Below are 18,797 nucleotides of genomic sequence, written 5' to 3' on the forward strand. Positions count from 1 at the left end.
GCGTTGAAACATTGTTTCTTTTTGTATCTTTCTGTTTTTTCATCTGCAGATCAAAGAGATGAACTTCCATCTGCAGATAAAGTCAGTTTAAAGAAACCTGTCAAGTAAAATTAAGTTAAAAATTATTAAATGTTCTTCTGTTTAACCCCTTATTAACCCTTCATTTACTCTAATCAGCCTTAATTAAATGCCCTATTCTCCTCCATTTAATTATTTTCCTGCCCTTTTTTTTTCACGTCTATTTTGTAAACAATAAGCAATTAAAACATTTTTTTCTGTTTGCTTTGTTCATTAATATTCTTACACATTTAACATATATTTGCACATTTCACATTGAAAAAGCGCAAAATTAAAAAAAAAAAAATCAATTTATTTAATTTGTAAATAACTTTTCAATGCTTAGTTCCATTGCTGACAGCCACATTGAAAACAAAACAGTTACGGTAGGTATCGGTAATTGGTATCGGCGCGTATTAGAAAAACAAATATCGGTACTCATACTGGTTGTACAAAAAATGGTATGGGTGCCTCCCTAATATATATATATAGACTCATTTTTTGGGTTGTGAGGTGCTTTGGACCTGGTTGCGCCTCCAGTACATTCTTTCCTTCCTTGTATTGTTTCGCAAACTTCAAGTCTTCAACCGCTTTGCTGTGGTAATCATTTCCCTTCATATATCCCCCCTCCCCCCTCCCCATCACTGTCTCTGCATTCCGGAACACAACCCAGAGAGAGCAGAACATAAAAAACTCCCATCCTCTCCTCTCATCCCATTCCCAGCTTCTCCATCCAGCAAGTCACCATCATGACCAGATATCTTCTTCTCTTTACTGGGATACTTTCAGCGCTTTCCCGGCATAGTAAGTCAATTCTTTCTGTTATTGTACTTATTTATTAGTTTATTAATTAATTGTTATAAAGTCTCAAAGACAAATCTAATAGTTGTGGGATTTGGAAACATTATTTATTTATTTTTTTTAAATATGATTTCTTAACAGATGTGTATTACTTAGGCTGCCCATAAATGGGTGGGAAAGATTGTACTATACTATACAATACTATACTATACCATATACTGTACTATACTATATACTATACATGAAACAATACTATACAGTATACTATACTATACCATACTATACAATACTATACTATACTTTACAATATACTATAATATATACTATACATGACACTATACTATACAGTATACTATACTATATACTGTACTATAATATACACTATACTATACAGTATACTATACACTATATACTGTACTACTACTATATACTATAATATATACTATACATGAAACTATGCTATACAGTATACCATACTATATACTGTACTATACTATACAATACTATACTTTACTATATACTGTACTATACTATATACTAAATACTATACTATACACTATATACTGTACTATACTATACAATATACTATACATTAAACTATACTATATACTGTACTATACTATACACTACACAATACTATATTCTATAATATACTTTACTATGCTATATTCTATACCATACTATATACTGTACTATACTATATACTAAATACTAGACATGTGCATTCGTTTTCGTCCGAATGCGCTTTCGTCCGAATTTCGAGTATTTTCGTTATCGTTTTAATAAACTATTACGAATGAGCAGAATCCGAAAACCGAAAGATCCGACATAAACAAATGCTTTATTTTTGTTTTCGTTGCGACAACAGTTCAATATAGATAGGAGATTCGACATGACGCTGACAATAGTGATCTGTGTCCATCGAACCTGTGGTCGAATGTGCCTAACCTTAGCTCAATTAGTCCAAGATTATTCTACATAGAGAGAAAAGATTCGATATTATAGAGACAATAGCAAAAAAAGGTTGAATGTGCCTAACCTAACTCCAAGATTATTTGACATAGAGAGAAAAGATTCCACATGAAGATTCGACGAAGCAGTCGCCGCGAGCGGACATTTATGGTCAAATGTTCCGCCCATAGGCTATAGAAGAATTCTAATGTTGGTTGACTAGTAATAATAATTAATAAATATAATTATTACTAGTGTCATACAACATTAGAATTCTACTATAGCTTGTAGGCGGAACATTCGACCAGAAATGTACGATTGCGGCGTTGTACAGTTTAGCTGCTCCTTCGAATCTTCTTAGAACATTCGACAGACACCATAAGCCTTCAATGACAGATTCGACCTTAATTATTTTGGATTTTCGGACGAATGCATTTTTTAACGAAACAAAATAAATAAAAACGAATTTCGGGAGTAACTAAATACATTTATTTTTCGGACGAAAACGAAATTCCGAAATGAAATATTTCAGTGTGCACATGTCTACTAAATACTATACTATATAGTATACTATACTAAATACAATACTGTACTATACAATACAGTATACCCACTTGCCACCCTGGCCAATTCTGCCATTTCTCTCCTACATGTAAAAATCATAATTTTTTTGCTAGAAAATTGCATAGAACCCCCAAACATTATATATGTTTTTTTAGCAAAGACCTTAGAGAATACAATGGCGGTTGTTGCAACTTTTTTATCTCGCACGGTACTTGCACAGCAATTTTTCAAACGCCTTTTTTTGGGAAAGAAACAGTTTTGTGCTTTAAAAAGAAAAACAAAACAGTAAAGTTAGCCCAATGTTTTTGCATATTGTGAAGTTACGCAGAGTAAATAAATACCTATGTCACACTTGTGAGATGTAATGCCCTGTACACACGGTCGGACATTGATCGGACACACGGTCGGACATTGATCGGACATTCCGACAACAAAATCCATGGATTTTTTCCGACGGATGTTGGCTCAAACTTGTCTTGCATACACACGGTCACACAAAGTTGTTGGAAAATCCGATCGTTCTGAACGCGGTGACGTAAAACACGTACGTCGGGACTATAAACAGGGCAGTAGCCAATAGCTTTCGTTTCTTAATTTATTCTGAGCATGCGTGGCACTTTATGCGTCGGATTTGTGTACACACGATCGGAATTTCCGACAACGGATTTTTTTGTCGGAAAATTTTATAGCAAGCTCTCAAACTTTGTGTGTCGGAAATTCCTATGGAAAATGTGTGATGGAGCCTACACACGGTCGGAATTTCCGACAACAAGGACCTATCACACATTTTCCATCGGAAAATCCAACCGTGTGTACGGGGCATTACTCTGGTATACTGAAGTATAATTACAAGCATTTCATAAGTGTCAAATGCTTTTATTGACAATTACATGAAGTTTATGCATAGAATCAATATTTGCAGTGGTGACCCTTTTTTTTCAAGACCTCTGCAATTCTCCCGGGCGTGTTGTCACTCAACTTCTGGGCCACATTCTCACTAATGGCAGTCCATTCTTCCATAATCAATGCTTGCAGTTTGTTAGAATTTGTGTGTGGGGGGGGGGGGTTTGTTCACCTGTCTCTTGAGGATTGACCACAAGTTCTCAATGGGATTAAGGTCTGGGGAGTTTCCTGGCCATGGACCCAAAATGTCAATGTTTTATTCCCCAAGCCACTTAGTTATCACGTTTGCCTAATGGCAAGGTGCTCCATCATGCTGGAAAAGGCATTGTTCCTCACCAAACTGTTCTTGAATGGTAGGGAGAAGTTCCTCTCGGAAGATGTTTTTGTACCATTCTGTATTCATGTCTGTGTTCTTAAAGCGGTGTTCCACTTAAAAAAAAAAAAAAAATAAAAGTCAGCAGCTACAAATACTGCAGCTGCTGACTTTTAATAATCGGACACTTACCTGTCCCAGGGTTCAGCGATGCCGGGGAATGAAGCCCCGCTCGTCTCCCCCTCCGCTCGGCGGCGCCGTCATTTTAACTGTGGGCACCCGGCTGTGGCTTCACAGCCGGGCACCCACTGCGCTGGCTGCGCAATCATCTGGACCTGTCACGTGTCCCAGATTGCCTAGAGGGAGGTGGGAGAGGTGATCTCCCTTCCTGCGCCAAGGGAAGTGATGTCAGGAGCCCAGGCACTGAAAGAGGCAGATTTCGAGGGACCACATAGCAACAGCATAAAAAGGTAAGTAAAAAAAAAAAATTTTTCCAAATGTGTTTTTCTTTTTTGTTTTCATGCACATTAATGAAATTTATTTTTTTTTTGGGTGAAACTCCACTTTAAGCAAAATTGTGAGTGAGCAGCTCCCTTGGCTGAGAAGCAACTCCACACATGGATGGTCTCAGGATGCTTTACTGTTGACATGATACAGGACTGATGGTAGTGCTCACCTTTTCTTCCCTGGACAATTTTTTTTCCAGATGCCCCAAACAATCAGAAAGGGGATTCATCAGAGAAAAAGACTTTATCCCAGTCCTCTGCAGTCCAATCCCTGTACCTTTTGCAGAATATCAGTTTGATGTTTTTCCTGTAGAGAAGCGGCTTCTTTGTTGCCCTTCTTGACACCAGGCTTTCCTCCAAAAGTCTTCTCCTCACTGTGTGTGCCGATGTACTCACACCTGCCTACTGCCATTCCTGAGCAAGCTCTGCACTGGTGGTGCCCCAATCCCTCAGCTGAATCAACTGTAGGAGATCCTGACGCTTGCTGGACTTTCTTGGGTGCCCTGAAGCCTTCTTCACAAATGCAGTGGAAATGTTTTTTTTATGGGATTAAAGCGGTGTTCCGGCCGAAATTTTACTTTTTAGATAAAAATACCCCTATAATCCTCATGCTTAATGTATTCTAGTAAAGGTATGCTGTAAACTAAGGTCTGTTTTGTATTTTTGCACCATTGATTTCTTACATTTGTAAGTCCCAGCAGGCTGTGGCCTTCTCATGTGTGGGCATCTGAAGCCAGACTGTCTAGAGAGGAGGATATATTGGCAAGGAGGGTGGGACTTTTTTCACTCCCCCCCTCCCCTTTCTCCCAATTGCCTCCTCCTTTTCCATTACCCTTTCTCACACAGTACGCCCTTTTTTTCCCTCCCATTTTGTGCTCAATTGCCGTGCCTGCCCCTGGTTAGGGATGAGCCGAACACCCCCCGGTTCAGTTCACACCAGAACACGCGAACAGGCAAAAAATTTGTGCGAACACTGTTAAAGTCTATGGGACACGAACATGAGTAATCAAAAGTGCTAATTTTAAAGGCTTATATGCAAGTTATTGTCATAAAAAGTGTTCGGGGACCTGGGTCCTGCCCCAGGGGACATGGATCAATGCAAAAAAATGGCGCGGGGACCCCCACTTCATTTTTTTTTTACATTTTGGTTCGGGGTTCCCCTGTGGGGAATTCCCATGGCGTTTTTATCAATTAACTTTTATGTGTATTGTCGGACCGACAATTCATTAATAGCTGCGAGTAGTTTTAACCACTTGACGACCACCTCACGCTGATATACGTCAGCAGAATGGCACGGGCAGGCAAAATCACATACCTGGTACGTGATTGCCTTCCCGCGGGCGGGGGGTCCGATGGGAGCCCGAGGTGCCCGAGGCGGTTGGCTTTGGTCTGGGAGCGTTCAGAGATGAGGGGGAGGCCATCCATTCGTTGCCCCCCCCCTCGCGATACGCTCCCAGCCAATGAGAATCTTCCCCTGCCTCTGTGTAGTACACAGAGGCAGGGGATGTGATGTCATCTCTCCTCGGCTCAGCATTTTCCGTTCTGGCGCCGAGGAGAGAGAAGACTGCAATGTAAGTGCACAACACCCCCCATTACCCCCCGACCCCCCCGATCACCCCGTAATCACCCCTCCCCCCCCCTGTCACACTGACACCAAGCGGTTTTTTTCTGATTACTGCATGGTGTCAGTTTGTGACAGTTATGCCCTGTACACACGGTCGGATTTTCCGATGGAAAATGTCCGATCGGAGCGTGTTGTTTCCGACCGTGTATGGGCTCCATCGGACATTTTCCATCGGATTTTCCGACACACAAAGTTGGAGAGCAGGAGATAAAATTTTCCGACAACAAAATCCGTTGTCGGAAATTTCGATCGTGTGTACACAAATCCGACGGACAAAGTGCCACGCATGCTCAGAATAAATAAAGAGATGAAAGCTATTGGCCACTGCCCCGTTTATAGTCCCGACATACATGTTTTACGTCACCGCGTTCAGAACGATCGGATTTTCCGACAACTTTGTGTGACCGTGTGTATGCAAGACAAGTTTGAGCCAACATCCGTAGGAAAAAATCCATGGATTTTGTTGTCGGAATGTCCGAACAAAGTCCGACCGTGTATACGCCCTATAAGTGTGGTAGGGCTGTTAGTATTAGCCCCCTTTAGGTCTTGGGTACCCCCCTAACCCCCCCTAATAAAGTTTTAACCCCTTGATCACCCCCTGTCGCCAGTGTCACTAAGCGATCATTTTTCTGATCGCTGTATTAGTGTCACTGGTTCCGCTAGTTAGGGACGTAAATATTTAGGTTCGCCGTCAGCGTTTTATAGCGACAGGGACCCCCATATACTACCTAATAAATTTTTTAACCCCTTGATTGCCCCCTAGTTAACCCTTTCACCACTGATCACCGTATAAGTGTTACGGGTGACGCTGGTTAGTTCGTTTATTTTTTATAGTGTCAGGGCACCCGCCGTTTATTACCGAATAAAGGTTTAGCCCCCTGATCGCCCGGCGGTGATATGCGTCGCCCCAGGCAGCGTTAGATTAGCGCCAGTACCGCTAACACCCACGCACGCAGCATACGCCTCCCTTAGTGGTATAGTATCTGAACGGATCAATATCTGATCAGATCTATACTAGTGTCCCCAGCAGTTTAGGGTTCCCAAAAACGCAGTGTTAGCGGGATCAGCCCAGATACCTGCTAGCACCTGCGTTTTGCCCCTCCGCCCAGCCCAGCCCAGCCCACCCAAGTGCAGTATCGATCGATCACTGTCACTTACAAAACACTAACTGCATAACTGCAGCGTTCGCAGAGTCAGGCCTGATCCCTGCGATTGCTAACAGTTTTTTTGGTAGCGTTTTGGTGAGCTGGCAAGCACCAGCGGCCTAGTACACCCCGGTCGTAGTCAAACCAGCACTGCAGTAACGGTTGGTGACGTGGCGAGTCCCATAAGTGCAGTTCAAGCTGGTGAGGTGGCAAGCACAAGTAGTGTCCCGCTGCCACCAAGAAGAAGACAAACAGGCCCGTCGTGCCCATAATGCCCTTCCTGCTGCATTCCCCAATCCTAATTGGAAACCCACCGCTTCTGCAGCGCCCGTACTTCCCCCATTCACATCCCCAACCAAATGCAGTCGGCTGCATGAGAGGCATTTTCTTTATGTCTTCCCGAGTACCCCTACCCAACGAACCCCCCCAAAAAAGATGTTGTGTCTGCAGCAAGCACGGATATAGGCGTGACACCCCCTATTATTGTCCCTCCTGTCCTGACAATCCTGGTCTATGCATTGGTGAATGTTTTGAACGCTACTATTTACTAGTTGAGTATTAGTGTAGGGTACAGCATTGCACAGACTAGGCACACTTTCACAGGGTCTCCCAAGATGCCATCGCATTTTGAGAGACCCAAACCTGGAACCGGTTACAGTTATAAAAGTTACAGTTACAAAAACAGTGTAAAAAAAAAAAAAACACAAAAAAAAAAAAATATAAAAAAAAAAAAAAAAAATAGTTGTCGTTTTATTGTTCTCTCTCTTTCTATTGTTCTTCTCTTTTTTACTGTATTCTATTCTGCAATGTTTTATTGTTATTATGTTTTATCATGTTTGCTTTTCAGGTATGCAATTTTTTTATACTTTACCGTTTACTGTGCTTTATTATTAACCATTTTTTTGTCTTCATGTACGCCATTCACGACTTTGAGTGGTTATACCAGAATGATGCCTGCAGGTTTAGGTATCATCTTGGTATCATTCTTTTCAGCCAGCAGTCAGCTTTCATGTAAAAGCAATCCTAGTGGCTAATTAGCCTCTAGACTGCTTTTACAAGCAGTGGGAGAGAATGCCCCCCCCCCCACCACCGTCTTCCGTGTTTTTCTCTGGCTCTCCTGTCTCAACAGGGAACCTGAGAATGCAGCCGGTGATTCAGCCAGCTGACCATAGAGCTGATCAGAGACCAGAGTGGCTCCAAACATCTCTATGGCCTAAGAAACCGGAAGCTACGAGCATTTTATGACTTAGATTTCGCTGGATGTAAACAGCGCCATTGGGAAATTGGGAAAGCATTTTATCACACCAATCTTGGTGTGGTCAGATACTTTGAGGGCAGAGGAGAGATCTAGGGTCTAATAGACCCCAATTTTTTCAAAAAAGAGTACCTGTCACTACCTATTGCTATCATAGGGGATATTTACATTCCCTGAGATAACAATAAAAATGATTTAAAAAAAAAAAATGAAAGGAACAGTTTAAAAATAAGATAAAAAAGCAAAAAAAAATAAAGAAAAAAAAAAAAAAAAAGCACCCCTGTCCCCCCTGCTCTCGCGCTAAGGCGAACGCAAGCGTCGGTCTGGAGTCAAATGTAAACAGCAATTGCACCATGCATGTGAGGTATCAACGCGAAGGTCAGATCGAGGGCAGTAATTTTAGCAGTAGACCTCCTCTGTAAATCTAAAGTGGTAACCTGTAAAGGCTTTTAAAGGCTTTTAAAAATGTATTTATTTTGTTGCCACTGTACGTTTGTGCGCAATTTTAAAGTATGTCATGTTTGGTATCCATGTACTCGGCCTAAGATCATCTTTTTTATTTCATCAAACATTTGGGCAATATAGTGTGTTTTAGTGCATTAAAATTTAAGAAAGTGTGTTTTTCCCCAAAAAATGCGTTTGAAAAATCGCCGCGCAAATACTGTGTGAAAAAAAAAAAATATGAAACACCCACCATTTTAATCTGTAGGGCATTTGCTTTAAAAAAAATATATAATGTTTGGGGGTTCAAAGTAATTTTCTTGCAAAAAAAAAATAATTTTTTCATATAAACAAAAGTGTCAGAAAGGGCTTTGTCTTCAAGTGGTTAGAAGAGTGGGTGATGTGTGACATAAGCTTCTAAATGTTGTGCATAAAATGCCAGGACAGTTCAAAACGCCCCCAAATGACCCCATTTTGGAAAGAAGACACCCCAAGCTATTTGCTGAGAGGCATGTCAAGTCCATGGAATATTTTATATTGTGACACAAGTTGCAGGAAAGAGACAATTTTTTTTTTTTTGTGCACAAAGTTGTCACTAAATGATATATTGCTCAAACATGCCATGGGAATATGTGAAATTACACCCCAAAATACATTCTGTTGCTTCTCCTGAGTACGGAGATACCACATGTGTGAGACTTTTTGGGAGCCTAGCCGCGTACGGGACCCCGAAAACCAAGCACCGCCTTCAGGCTTTCTAAGGGCGTAAATTTTTGATTTCACTCTTCACTGCCTATCACAGTTTCGGAGGCCATGGAATGTCCAGGTGGCACAACCCCCCCCCCCCCCCCAAATGACCCCATTTTGGAAAGTAGACACCCCAAGCTATTTGCTGAGCGGTATAGTGAGTATTTTGCAGACCTCACTTTTTGTCACAAAGTTTTGAAAATTGAAAAAAGAAAAAAAAAATTTTTTTCTTGTCTTTTTTCATTTTCAAAAACAAATGAGAGCTGCAAAATACTCACCATGCCTCTCAGCAAATAGCTTGGGGTGACTACTTTCCAAAATGGGGTCATTTGGAGGGGGGGGGGGTTGTGTCACCTGGGCATTCCATGGCCTCCGAAACTGTGATAGGCAGTGAAGAGTGAAATCAAAAATTTACACCCTTAGAAATCCTGAAGGCGGTGATTGGTTTTCGGGGCCCCGTACGCGGCTAGGCTGCCAAAAAGTCCCACACATGTGGTATCCCCATACTCAGGAGAAGCAGCTAAATGTATTTTGGGGTGAAATTCCACATATGCCCATGGCCTGTATGAGCAATATATCATTTAGTGACAACTTTGTGCAAAAAAAAAAAAAATAAAATTTGTCACTTTCCCGCAACTTGTGTCAAAATATAAAATATTCCATGGACTCAACATGCCTCTCAGCAAATAGCTTGGGGTGTCTACTTTCCAAAATGGGGTCATTTGGGGGGGGGTTGTGCCATCTGGGCATTTTATGGCCTTCAAAACTGTGATAGGTAGTGAGGACTACAATCAAAAATTTACACCCTTAGAAATCCTGAAGGCGGTGATTGGTTTTCGGGGCCCCGTACACGGCTAGGCTTCCAAAAAGTCTCACACATGTGGTATCCCCGTATTCAGGAGAAGCAGCTGAATATATTTTGGGGTGCAATTCCACACATGCCCATGGCATGTGTGAGCAATATATCATTTAGTGACAACTTTTTGTAATTTTTTTTTTTTTTTGTCATTATTCAATCACTTGGGACAAAAAAAATAAATATTCAATGGGCTCAACATGCCTCTCAGCAATTTCCTTGGGGTGTCTACTTTCCAAAATGGGGTCATTTGGGGGGGGCTTTGTACTGCCCTGCCATTTTAGCTACCTCAATAAATGACATAGGCAGTCATAAACTAAAAGCTGTGTAAATTCCAGAAAATGTACCCTAGTTTGTAGACGCTATAACTTTTGCGCAAACCAATAAATATACGCTTATTGACATTTTTTTTACCAAAGACATGTGGCTGAATACATTTTGGCCTAAATGTATGACTAAAATTGAGTTTATTGGATTTTTTTTATTACAAAAAGTAGAAAATATAATTTTTTTTCAAAATATTCGATCTTTTTCCGTTTATAGTGCAAAAAATAAAAACAGCAGAGGTGATCAAATACCATCAAAAGAAAGCTCTATTTGTGGGAAGAAAAGGATGCAAATTTCGTTTGGGTACAGCATTGCATGACCGCGCAATTAGCAGTTAAAGCGACGCAGTGCCAAATTGGAAAAAGTCCTCTAGTCTGGCAGCCAAATGGTCCGGGGCTGAAGTGGTTAAATTACTTTTCTTCCTTTGAAATGTCATTTTGCTGTCAGACTGTTCTAAACACGGGAAACATGCGCCCCTTTACAGGCATACTATAGACACCCCCCAGGTACAAAATATACAGGAATTTTACACTTTTATTGTTTGACTTTAAGCATTAATAAAATCACTGCTCCCGAAAAAACGTCCGTTTTTAAAACTTTTTTTTGCATTGATCCATGTCCCCTGGGGAAGGACCCAGGTCCCCAAACACTTTTTATGACAATACCATGCATATAAGCCTTTAAAATGAGCACTTTTGATTTCTCCCATAGACTTTTAAAGGGTGTTCCGCGGCTTTAGAATTTGCCGCGAACACCCCAAATTGTTCGCTGTTCAGCGAACTGGCGAACAGCCGATGTTCGTGTCGAACATGAGTTTGACCCGAACTGGAAGCTCATCCCCACCCCTGGTATCGCCCCTTCCTTGTCCGCGGGACTTTCCACTTCAGCTCCCGGTTGGGAGTTACTTCCGGACTGCCTGTGTGGCCCTACCACCATATCAGCAATACATCAAACTTCAGCAAGTAAGCCCTGGTAATGGGGGATAATACTCTACCCCCAACCTTGTCTTTCTTTATATTTGCTATCTTTCCCCTTACCTCTACATTAATTTTTCTAGACATTACACGTGCTTGCTCCTGATGAGTGGCGTAAAGCCACGAAATGCGTAGAGCTACTGGTTGCCGTGTCCTTACTAATCCACCAAGATCCTTCAAGATATTATTCATTTTTACCTTTTCAGGCTTAGTGAGGCCATAGGTCCTGCAGTTTATACCACTTGTACTATTGTATATACCCCTTCTTTTGAGAGGAATTAAATGTGTTCATATCATGAGAGATTACCATTAATTTCAGCATGTTGTTCAGTGTTTATCATTGTTATCATTACAAGTTTATATGGACTGTACATAATGGTCTATTCAGTATATGTATGTTATTTTGTACCATTGTTACCAGTATTATGTATGCTTTTTATCCAGCCTTTTAATAAAATTCATTTTTATTTATCTAAAGTACTCTCTTGCTGTCTGGTGCTTCATTTAAGGTCCCACCCTCCTTGCCAATATATCCTCCTCTCTAGATGCATATGGGATGGATATTCATGACCTCACCAGATCATGATATCATTCAAAGTCCCTAGGGATGGAAACACATGACCTTACCATGTCATGTATTCCTGAAAGTCCCTACCCCTCCAAAACTTCTCTTTTTATTGAACTGTATCTCTTCCTGTATTCCATACATGCTGGTTACCCAGCATGCACCTCCAGATCTCGCACATGCTCAGAGCAGCACGAGCAGCGTAATAGGTTGTAGGTCGGGTTTACATAGCAACAGCAGTGTCAGAGGAAGTTGCCGCCCCTTAGCTATGGAAACCTCTCCTCCCCCTCCAGGAACCAGGAAGATTATCTACATTTACAAAGATTATAAATCTAGAAATATAAAAAGCTCTTGCAAAAGGTAATTACATTTTTAAAAGATGCTAATTGTAAATGATATCCCTTGTTTCTGTGCAGATTTTATATATATAATCAATCTCTTGTATATATATATATATATATATATATATATATATATATATATATATATATATAATTTATTTTTATTTATTTATTTCAGGTACTTATATAGCGCCGTCAATTTATGCAGAGCTTTACATATACATTGTACATTCACATCAGTTCTTACCCTCAAGGAGCTTACAATCTAAGGTCCCTAACTCACATTCATACATACTAGGGACAATTTAGACAGGATCCAATTAACCTACCAGCATGTCTTTGGAGTGTGGGAGGAAACTGGAGCACCCGGAGGAAACCCACGCAGGCACAGGGAGAACATGTAAACTCCAGGCAGGTATATAATCTCTTGTTATGTGTGTATGTATATATATATATATATATATATATATATATATATATATATATATATATATATATATATATACACACACACACACAGAAACAAGGGATATCATTTACAATTAGCATCTTTTAATAAAGCAATTACCTTTTGCAGGAACTGCCCCATATTGCCCCCATCAAAATTGCCCCATCACAACTGCACAATCATACTGCCCCATCAAATTGCCCCATCAAAATCACCCCATCAAATTGCCCCATCATACTGCCCCATCAAAATTGACCTCATCAAAACTGCACCATCATACTGCCACCATCAAAATTGCCCCCATCATACTGCCACCATCAAAATTGCCCCCATCAAAACCACCCCCATCAAAATTGTCCCATCATACTGCCCCCATCAAAATTTCCCCATCATACTGCCCCCATCAAAACTGCACCATCAAAATTGCTCCATCATACTGCCCCATCAAAATTGCCCCATCATACTGCCCCATCAAAACTGCCCCATCAAAATTGCTCCATCATACTGCCCCATCAAAATTGTCCCATCATACTGCCCCCATCAAAACTGCCCCAATCAAATTGCCCCATCATACTGCCACCATCAAAATTGCCCCATCAAAACCACCCTCATCAAAATTGTCCCATCATACTGCCCCCATCAAAATTGCCCCATCAAAATTGCTCCATCATACTGCCACCATCAAAATTGCCCCATAAAAACTTCCCCATCAAAACTGGCCCCATCTAGTTGCCCTCATCAAAACTGCCCCCATCATACTGCCCCTTCAAAACTGCCCCATCATACTGCCCCATCAACTGCCCCCATCAAAATTGCCCCATCATAGGAACACTGAGATCGCAGCTCCTTCAGCTCGGATGCTCAGACTAGGTCTAGGACATCCACATGTGTTCTGGCAACAAAGGGCTTTCTTCCCTTTTTAAAAATGGCACTGTGGTCCACCTTAAATCGCGTGATTTCCTGTCAGGGAATAATGCGATTTTAGAGCACAGTACTGCCCACAGGAACATAGGCGAGGGAGGAAGTCTTGAGGAGCTCCTCGGACCAGGAATGGGCAGATTAGGAGGACTGCATAGCAACAGGGCATTTAGGGTAAGTATAAAAAAAAATTTCCTCCAAATGTTTGTTTATAGGTTTAAAGCAGTGGTCATCAACCCTGTCCTCAGGGCCCACTAACAGGCCAGGTTTGCAAGATAACTGAATTACATCACAGGTGATATCATTTGCTGCTCAGTGATTGCAGTATTCTAGTCTACATCTCCCCCAAGGTAATACATAAAACCTGACCTGTTAGTGGGCCCTGAGGACAGGAGTTGAGAACCACTGGTTTAAAGGAGTCATTTAAAGAAAAAAATTTGTTTAGGGTGGAACTCCGCTTTAACAGATGCTGCTAAATTTGCTCTGGACATCTAGGCTTCAAATACACCTGGCCATGAAAGGGTTAATCCTCTGAATGTCAGTAACAATTTATCTTCTCACATTGCAGGTTACGCCATCAGCTGCAGGGAATGCTCATCCACAGGTTCTACTTCATGCACTGGTACCATCGTGTCCTGCGCTCCAAACTTTGTTTGTATGTCTTTATCTCGCACTCATCCAGGTAAGGTACATGGAAAAGGATTGTAGGAGATATCTGCTTAATTAAAAAAAAGGTAGCGTGGGGGGTGCAGGGGGTGCCGTGGCCCCGGGTGCGACATTTAAGGGGGCGCCAGTATGTGTCACTGGCTGCCTTCTCCTAATTTCTAATTCCTGTGTCCCCGGGCTCCAGCCGCCATGTTAAGTGTCCGGCGCCCTGTGATTGGGCGTATGGGGGTCATGTGAGGCGTAGGGCTGGCCTGTCCTCAATCACTCCTGAAGTCCCGCCTCCGCACATGATCCCCCATATGCCCAATCACAGGGCGCTGGATACTGAACATGGCAGCAGGCAGAGCGCAGGGGAGAGAAAATACAATGTGAGCCGCCGCTGTCTTCTCCTCCTCATCCGGAACGATGCAGGCCAGGATAAGAAGGTGAGTGAGACTCCCTCGTATTACTGGCCGGGGGGGGGGGGAGAGAGAGACTGTAGGCAGGACAGTGTAGTGTAGTATAGTATGGAGGTCAGTGTAGTGTAGTGGTCAGTATGGGGGGGCAGTGTAGTGTAGTATAGTGGACAGTGTAGTATGTTGGTCAGTATAGTGTAGTATAGTGGACAGTGTAGTATGTTGGTCAGTATAGTGTAGTATAGTATAGTGGTTAGCATAGTGGTCAGTATAGTGTAGTTTAGTATGGAGGTCAGTGTAGTGTAGTATAGTGGTTAGTATGGTGGTTAGTGTAGTGGACAGTATAGTGTAGTGGACAGTGTAGTGTAGTATGGTGGTCAATGTAGTGTAGTATGGTGGTCAGTATAGTGGACAGTGTAGTGTAGTATAGTGGTCAGTGTAGTATGGTGGTCAGTATAGTGTAGTATAGTGGTCAGTTTAGTGGTTATGTAGTATAGTATACTGGTTAGTATAGTGGTCAGTATAGTGTAGTTTAGTATGGAGGTCAGTGTAGTGTAGTGGACAGTATAGTATAGTGGGCAGTGTAGTATGGTGGTCAGTGTAATGTAGTATAGTGGACAGTGTAGTATAGTGGTCAGTGTAGTATGGTAGTCAGTATAATGTAATATGGTGGACAGTGTAGTGGACAGTGTAGTGTAGTGGACAGTGTAGTATAGTGGTCAGTGTAGTGTAGTATAGTGGTCAGTATAGTGGTTAGTGTAGTATAGTATAGTGGTCAGTATAGTGTAGTTTAGTATGGAGGTCAGTGTAGTGTAGTGGACAGTGTAGTATGGTGGTCAGTATAGTGTAGTATAGTGGACAGTGTAGTGTAGTGGTTAGTGTAGTGGACAGTATAGTATAGTGGACAGTGTAGTATAGTGGACAGTATAGTGTAGTATAGTGGTCAGTGTAGTATAGTGGACAGTGTAGTATGGTGGTCAGTATGGTGTAGTATAGTGGACAGTGTAGTATAGTGGACAGTGTAGTATGGTGGTCAGTATGGTGTAGTATAGTGGTCAGTGTAGTGTAGTATAGTGGACAGTGTAGTATAGTGGTCAGTGTAGTATAGTGGTCAGTGTAGTATGGTGGTCAGTATAGTGTAGTATAGTGGACAGTGTAGTGTAGTATAGTGGACAGTGTAGTATGGTGGTCAGTATAGTGTAGTATAGTGGTCAGTGTAGTATGGTGGTCAGTATAGTGTAGTATAGTGGTCAGTGTAGTATAGTGGTGGTCAGTGTAGTATAGTGGTCAGTATAGTGTAGTATAGTGGACAGTGTAGTGTAGTATAGTGGTTAGTATGGTGGTTAGTGTAGTGGACAGTATAGTGTAGTGGACAGTGTAGTGTAGTATGGTGGTCAGTGTAGTATGGTGGTCAGTATAGTGGACAGTGTAGTGTAGTATAGTGGACAGTGTAGTATAGTGGTCAGTGTAGTATGGTGGTCAGTATAGTGTAGTATAGTGGTCAGTTTAGTGGTTATGTAGTATAGTATACTGGTTAGTATAGTGGTCAGTATAGTGTAGTTTAGTATGGAGGTCAGTGTAGTGTAGTGGACAGTATAGTATAGTGGGCAGTGTAGTATGGTGGTCAGTGTAATGTAGTATAGTGGACAGTGTAGTATAGTGGTCAGTGTAGTGTAGTATAGTGGACAGTATAGTATAGTGGACAGTGTAGTATGGTGGTCAGTGTAATGTAGTATAGTGGACAGTGTAGTATAGTGGACAGTGTAGTATAGTGGTCAGTGTAGTATGGTAGTCAGTATAATGTAATATGGTGGACAGTGTAGTGGACAGTGTAGTGTAGTGGACAGTGTAGTATAGTGGTCAGTGTAGTGTAGTATAGTGGTCAGTATAGTGGTTAGTGTAGTATAGTATAGTGGTCAGTATAGTGTAGTTTAGTATGGAGGTCAGTGTAGTGTAGTGGACAGTGTAGTATGGTGGTCAGTATAGTGTAGTATAGTGGACAGTGTAGTGTAGTGGTTAGTGTAGTGGACAGTATAGTATAGTGGACAGTGTAGTATAGTGGACAGTATAGTGTAGTATAGTGGTCAGTGTAGTATAGTGGACAGTGTAGTATGGTGGTCAGTATGGTGTAGTATAGTGGACAGTGTAGTATGGTGGTCAGTATGGTGTAGTATAGTGGACAGTGTAGTATGGTGGTCAGTATGGTGTAGTATAGTGGTCAGTGTAGTGTAGTATAGTGGTCAGTGTAGTATAGTGGTCAGTGTAGTATAGTGGTCAGTGTAGTATGGTGGTCAGTATAGTGTAGTATAGTGGACAGTGTAGTGTAGTATAGTGGACAGTGTAGTATGGTGGTCAGTATAGTGTAGTATAGTGGTCAGTGTAGTATGGTGGTCAGTATAGTGTAGTATAGTGGTCAGTGTAGTATAGTGGTCAGTGTAGTATAGTGGTCAGTATAGTGTAGTATAGTGGACAGTGTAGTGTAGTATAGTGGACAGTGTAGTGTAGTATAGTGGACAGTGTAGTATGGTGGTCAGTATAGTGTAGTATAGTGGTCAGTGTAGTATAGTGGTCAGTATAGTGTAGTATAGTGGACAGTGTAGTGTAGTATAGTGGACAGTGTAGTGTAGTATAGTGGACAGTGTAATATGGTGGTCAGTATAGTGTAGTATAGTGGTCAGTGTAGTGTAGTATAGTGGACAGTGTAGTGTAGTATAGTGGTCAGTGTAGTATGGTGGTCAGTATAGTGTAGTATAGTGGTCAGTATAGTGTAGTATAGTGGACAGTGTAGTATGGTGGTCAGTATAGTGTAGTATAGTGGTCAGTGTAGTGTAGTATAGTGGACAGTGTAGTATGGTGGTCAGTATAGTGTAGTGGTCAGTGTAGTGTAGTATAGTGGACAGTGTAGTATAGTGGACAGTGTAGTATAGTGGTCAGTGTAGTGTAGTATAGTGGTCAGTGTAGTGTAGTATAGTGGACAGTGTAGTATGGTGGTCAGTATAGTGTAGTATAGTGGACAGTGTAGTATGGTGGTTAGTATAGTGTAGTATAGTGGTCAGTGTAGTATAGTGGACAGTGTAGTATAGTGGTCAGTGTAGTAGGGTGGTCAGTATAGTGTAGTATAGTGGTCAGTGTGGTATAGTGGACAGTGTAGTATGGTGGTCAGTATAGTGTAGTATAGTGGACAGTGTAGTATAGTGGACAGTGTAGTATGGTGGTCAGTATAGTGTAGTATAGTGGACAGTGTAGTGTAGTATAGTGGACAGTGTAGTATAGTGGTCAGTATAGTGGTCAGTGTAGTATAGTGGTCAGTGTAATGTAGTATAGTGGACAGTGTAGTATAGTGGTCAGTGTAGTGTAGTATAGTGGACAGTGTAGTGTAGTATAGTGGTTAGTATAGTGTAGTATAGTGGTCAGTATAGTGTAGTATAGTGGACAGTGTAGTATGGTGGTCAGTATAGTGGACAGTGTAGTGGTCAGTGTAATATAGTGGACAGTATAGTATAGTGGTCAGTGTAGTGGACAATGTAGTGTAGTGGTCAGTATAGGAATCAGGTAGGTCAGTACTATTGTATTTGAAGGGACTCAGGGATAGCTAAAAGTCCGCAGGTTGGGGGGGGGGGGGCGCAAATTACTTGCCTTGCCCCGGGTGCTGACAACCCACGCTACGCCACTGGTCCAAACAAGCTCATTTGACTTCTCTTTGTGGGTTGGGCTAGCAGGGATGACTCAGAGTGCATTAGTAATCTCCCGAAATAACAAATTAATGTTAAAACAAATTTAAACAATCTTCTGAAATACATTTTGAAAATACGAATTGATTCGGAACAAATATACGAAACTAATTCGAATATACAAAGCAAATGCTGAAAAGGAATCAATTTAAGGTAACGAATATGACAAAACAAAACTAACTTTTCCATGATGCACATCCACTTTAGAGGCTTATCCCACCTACAACAAACATTTTCAGCTGAAAACCAAAACTGAAAGTGGCCTCGCA

The 18,797-nt window shown here is 41.5% G+C and overlaps 1 protein-coding gene across 3 annotated transcripts in view; it reads left to right on the forward strand.

Moving 5' to 3' along the window:
• Positions 1-703: 703 nt before the first annotated feature.
• LOC141110405 (phospholipase A2 inhibitor and Ly6/PLAUR domain-containing protein-like) overlaps positions 704-18,797 on the forward strand; it is a 35,769-nt gene continuing 17,675 nt past the window's right edge. For all 3 annotated transcript variants that reach the window (XR_012236288.1, XR_012236287.1, XM_073601741.1), the window contains exons 1-2: positions 704-861; positions 14,305-14,418. Coding sequence is in view for 1 of the 3 variants with exons in the window: in XM_073601741.1 (XP_073457842.1) it covers positions 807-861; positions 14,305-14,418 (169 nt within the window). In the remaining 2 variants the exon portion in view is untranslated. The remainder of the gene's footprint in view (positions 862-14,304; positions 14,419-18,797) is intronic.

This window comes from Aquarana catesbeiana, linkage group LG10 (assembly GCF_042186555.1).
Source record: "Aquarana catesbeiana isolate 2022-GZ linkage group LG10, ASM4218655v1, whole genome shotgun sequence".
Lineage (NCBI taxonomy): Eukaryota > Metazoa > Chordata > Amphibia > Anura > Ranidae > Aquarana > Aquarana catesbeiana.